This window comes from Zingiber officinale, chromosome 8A, assembly GCF_018446385.1.
Source record: "Zingiber officinale cultivar Zhangliang chromosome 8A, Zo_v1.1, whole genome shotgun sequence".
Lineage (NCBI taxonomy): Eukaryota > Viridiplantae > Streptophyta > Magnoliopsida > Zingiberales > Zingiberaceae > Zingiber > Zingiber officinale.
Window position 1 is genome coordinate 18873255 of NC_056000.1, and position 5279 is coordinate 18878533.

Genomic DNA, 5279 nt, shown 5'->3' on the forward strand with positions numbered 1-5279 from the left:
GACTACGTGTGCTAAGAACCCCGTACATCCTGAATCCATCAACCTCTGTGCCTTCATAGCTGAGAGAAATTTCTTGGCTTTTCTCCTAGGTTCTCCTACAAATTCGAACTGTGCTTCTGCTTCGGGTTGGAATATGACTCTCTGTTTACGGCACTCGATGGAAGCACCGTATCTGATCAAGAAGTCCATTCCAAAAATGACATCGTAGTAAGTCATATTTAGCACAGTCAGATCACAGAAGAGTTCTCTGTCTGCTATAATGACTGGCACTGCTCTGAGCCAGTGCGTGGATGCCATAATTTCTCCTGAAGGCAGTGTCGTCAGAAACTGACTACTGAGTACCTCTGGAGGTATTGCTAACTTGTTTGTGAATGCCTTGGCTATATAAGAATGGGTTGCCCCAGTATCGAATAAGACAGTTGCTATTTGCTAGAAAATATTAATCTGACCTGTAACAACTGTCGAGGCATTTGCTACGTCCTCTCTGGTGAGTGAGTAGATCCTCGCATTGGTCATAGCTGGAGGGGCTTCTAATCTGCCCTGGCTGATGTGTGGACCATCTAAAGCGGCCTGCATCTGATGTAACTGAGCTGGCTGGCCTCCGTACTGAATCGGCTGTAGCTAAGGAAGACTGGTCTTGTTTGGGCACTGCTTAGCCATGTGCCCTTCTTGTCCACATTCAAAGCATCCTCGTGTGCCCTTACGACAAACTCCAGGATGGAATTTCCCACAAGTAGCACACTTTGGATAACTGGGCTGCTTGCTGGCTGGTCCTCCTTTTGGGTAACTCCCTGGTTTGCGCTTGTTGCTGGAGTTCCCTTTCCAGTTAGAGCCATGGGAGCTGTGGCCCTGCTGTTTCTGAGTGCCTGAGCCTCCTTGGCCTTTAGCTTCTGAGAGGACTTGCTTCTACTGCCTGATGCTATTCTGGTAATGCTAAGTGATTAGAGCACTGCTCACTAACTCTTCGGTGGTTTGTGGCCTATGAACGCCACCAGCCACGTTCATCGCTATTTCCGGCCTCAGCATCTTGAGCATCAACCAGATTCGTTCCCTTTCTGTGCTGACTAATTCTGGGCATAGACGAGCCAACCTGTTGAATTTCTTCATGGCTTCCTCAACTGATAGGTTGCCCTGACGAAACTCCGTGAACTCGTCGTAGTGACGGTTGGTGACCCGCATGTGAAAGAACTCCTCAAAGAATTCCTTCTCAAAGTCAGCCCATGTCAACTGGTTCACTGGGCGCTTCGCTCTGATTCTCTCCCACCACATACGTGCATCTCCTGTCAGACAGAAGGAGGCGCACTTCAGCTTCTCATGTTCTGGCCAGTCCAGAAGCTCCATCGTACTTTCCAGTGTTTTGAACCATGCCTGAGCATCCCATGGTTCATTGCTGTCTGAGAAACTCTCTGGTTTTACTCTCTGCCACTGGATCAGATAGGCTTCTCTCTTTGCCTCTACTGCTGCTGGAGCTACTGGTACCGTAGGCTGGACTGGTGGAACCTCTAAGACCACTAGAGTCGTCAGATTTGGTTCCGGGGTGACTGTGGGGGTATTCTGTTGATTAGGCCTGAGGGTGGCTATCTCCTGTTGCTGTTCAGCTAGCTGCTGCTGTAACTGAGTCACTAGTGCTGTAAGGTCTGGGGGAGGCACTGAACTGCCTGCCTAATGCTGGGGCTCAATAGCTGGTGTCCTTCTAGCTGGGCGTCCTTGTGCCATTTCTAAAGACATGGAGGACAGGACATGCATAACTAATACAATTATAATTGTATAACTATTGCTATCATGTTATATACTATCACATACTAACATGCATCAGATATTTATAAACATGAGCTATAACAAGAAAGCAAGATACATAAATAAAGTAGAGGTATTCTTACTTGGAAGCTGTAGGTTCAATGCTGATGTGTGTGTAGGAAGTATGGAACACTGCTATGATACCACTCTGTAACGACCCACCTTCTACTAACTAAGCTGTAAGGCCGATCGCTACATTATGCTGTGCTAAATTACTATTGCGGAAATCTGGATTTAGCAAAATTTTAATAAATCCAGATTTTCGCAATAGTAATTTAGCACAGCATAATGTAGTGATCGGCCTTACAGCTTAGTTAGTAGAAGGCGGGTCGTTACAGAATAGAAGCCAACCCCAGCAAGGTAAAATCATTATAAGACATGGCTCCCCCAAAGAACCTAAAGGAGGCCCAAAGATTGACAGGGAGGATTACTGTCCTGTCTCGCTTCATTTCTCGGTCGACCGATCGGAGTCTCCCCTTCTTCAAGGTACTCCGACGAGCAACTAAGTTCCAATGAGATGAGCAGTACATCAAGGCGTTTGAGGAGCTAAAAAAATATTTGTCCACTAATTTAAAAATATTCTAATTTAAAAATAAATGTTTTTACACTCAAATTCATCTCTTAAAAAAAATCTTAACGGTCCCTTTAGAACCGTTTATGTTCTAGCATAGCTGCCTATGGGGATGTTAGACATTTAACAAGTTATTTTCGCACCTGTTAATAATTGTTCATAAGATCTATTATAATAAATATTCATGTAGGTATCAACGGGAGCAAATTCATCTATTTTTGAACTTAGGGGACATTTAGTTTGGATTTGTGATTCAAAATGGTAATGAGTTTGATTATGGGGTCAATAGGAATGAGAATCAAATATGGAACCGCCATATCAGCGGCCCCCTAGAGCTAGTCCCACGGAAATGGAGGGAGTAAATACAGGTACACAACTGAAAACGCATGGCCGAGACATTAACCCCAGGCAATGACACCCCGAGGATCGAACCCTGGACCTCTCGGCCACGAAACCATGTGCCCCCAGCTGTGCTACGCCCTAGGGACTAATAGGAATGAGAATCAAGATTGTATTATCGGTGTTTGGTTTAAATCAATGTCAGTAATACTAATGAAATAAATTTCTAATTTTATCCATATTAATTAATGTATTAAAAAATATTTTGATTTTTTTTCCATTTTAAATAACTCAATATAAGGTTTAAAAAATAATATAAGATTTTTTATCGATAATTTTAGTGCTTTTTCTTTTTTTTTTTCCGTTTTCTTCTTTCGTTGGCACATCTCTCTTTCCTCTTGCCATTTCACCCCCGACCTTATGACCATAACTGAGGCAAAAGAACCTAAACCTATGATTTGCATCGGCTGCGTTGGTTAGTGTCACGATAAAGCTGGATTGCTTTTGCTTCCTCCACCATATCTTTGTGGGTCGGTGGGACGATGGCTTTGTCGATTAGGCTGCGAGTCCGTTATTCACTGATCGAAGATAGGTAGATGGGTCGAGTTGTTGTTGAGCAGTGGTTTACATTTAAGAGGAGAAAGCTGCAGCCTAACTGAAGGATCTTTAACTGAATGAACTTGGGAGATCTGATGGCGTCCAGGTTCTTCGGGTCGTTGTCATCCTTTTCATATCATTTGGATTTCTTTGGCTGGGAGGATGTGGAAGTGGTAGTGGGAGAGACGGAGCATGAGATGACGCAACCGTCTGGGAGCAACTTTGCAAGTGACAGTTGTTGTTGCTAAGGCAGCAACATGGTGTACTTGACTCAGACGCTGGATTTCCTTCGCTGGAGCTACTTCGACCAGCTTCCACTTTGCCGGTTGATGGAGGAGATGGGGCTGCGACACGGAGGGATGCAAATGAAGGGGACATGGGAATATTTGGTATCAAGGGGAAAAATTAGTATTAGGTCAAGAGTATTTTTGAAATAAAAGAATATTTTGATTGTTGAAAATAGAGTAATGCTGATTAGGGAGGGGGAATGAATCATTGCCCATTTATAAGGATTCATTCCCTTATTTATATTCTCATTCTTATAATCTAAACATTAACATTGACAATCAATGATTACTATTTTTATTCCCCATCCTTATTCCTCTAAACAAAACAAACCCTTAATACTAAAAGGTCATCAAGGAAGGCCAATCAAATAAAGGAAGCTTGAATTGGCAAACTGATAGAGCTGGAACAAAATGGAGAAATTAGAGATAAATTTTAAGTTCAAATTAACAATAGAAAAAAATATCTATTCATTTTCCATAAAATTTTACATAAAAATAGAATATATATAAAAATTCATAGTAAAATCATGAATGTAATAGTTGAAATAAAAAGGCCTTATAATATTATACAATTTATCATTATACATTAAAATGATAATTCAAAGATCAGAGCACGAGCAAGCTAAGTACACAATACTAATACTAATCAGTAATTACAAATGTTATAAGAGAAATAAATGCACGTAATTAGTATTGCTAAGCCCCTTGGCTAACCAATTCAGTAGCATAAACCTGCCCATACTCTCCCTTCTTAACCTCCTCGTCCTCAAAGTGATCAGCTCTTACGTTCAAGGTCAGCGTGAGGCAAACAAGCCACAAGATGGCCGCATCAAGGGCGAGAAAAGCTGCGCCACCAAACATGCCGGTCTTTGCCGTGGGACACTGAGTCGTGAGATCGTAGTGAACGTTGCGGGATCGGTGTAGGCCTTCAGTAACGACAGTCCATATCAAGAACGCAAATGCTAGAGTTGACACAATCCTGAAACAAGACGATAACAAGTTTATGAATACAGAACTGATGCCTACACAGTAAGAAAGAGGAGTGGACTCACTCAGCGATCACAAAGAATACGAATAAGGCGGAGTAGCCAAACAGGACATTGTTTGAAACAGCCTTCCCTTTGTAGTTAAAGAACACAGCGACGTGCCCTCCTATGATCGTAAAAACTAGAGCAACGACTGACAAAGAACCGACCAGCACTGTCGGATCGCTTGGGAATTTGCAGATCACAACGCCCTTTCCTTGAATTGGAGTTCCAAACGGAGGCTGTAAAATGAATACGCGAAATGAAACGCTGAACCTTAATACTAAAGAATATAATTCCAAGAGATAGCAGAGGGAACCTTTTTGTTCTCTGCGACAATAGCCAATATGAAGGACAAGAAGCCTAGAATAATCACAAAGGACCCAATCTTTCCACTTTGCTCCAAGGCCATTGCTGATCGCGAGGTAACGGATCAAATCGCGGCTTCAACACTGAGATATCCAAAAGGAAATATGAAGCTGCAGAATGTAAATTTTAGAGAAAATGAGAGAGAAGAATGACTAATAGGGTTTAAATTAAACCTGCTGAGAATTCTGAGAATTTGTGGCCTGTATATCCTTTGTGAATGCGTGTTGCATATATATCGTTGGAGGAGATCCATAATAAGTGCGCAATAAATAGGAGACGAGCTGGATTTTGATA

The 5279-nt window shown here is 42.3% G+C and overlaps 1 protein-coding gene across 1 annotated transcript; it reads right to left on the reverse strand.

Annotated features, from left to right (window-relative positions):
• Positions 1–4256: 4256 nt before the first annotated feature.
• On the reverse strand, positions 4257–5028 carry LOC122008743. The gene is made up of 3 exons (XM_042564582.1): positions 4936–5028; positions 4644–4858; positions 4257–4570 (listed from the first exon to the last, which is right to left on the reverse strand). The coding sequence occupies exons 1-3, from the start codon at positions 5026–5028 to the stop codon at positions 4288–4290; spliced, it is 591 nt and encodes a 196-aa protein (XP_042420516.1). The 3' UTR covers positions 4257–4287.
• Between the last annotated feature and the right edge of the window lie 251 nt (positions 5029–5279).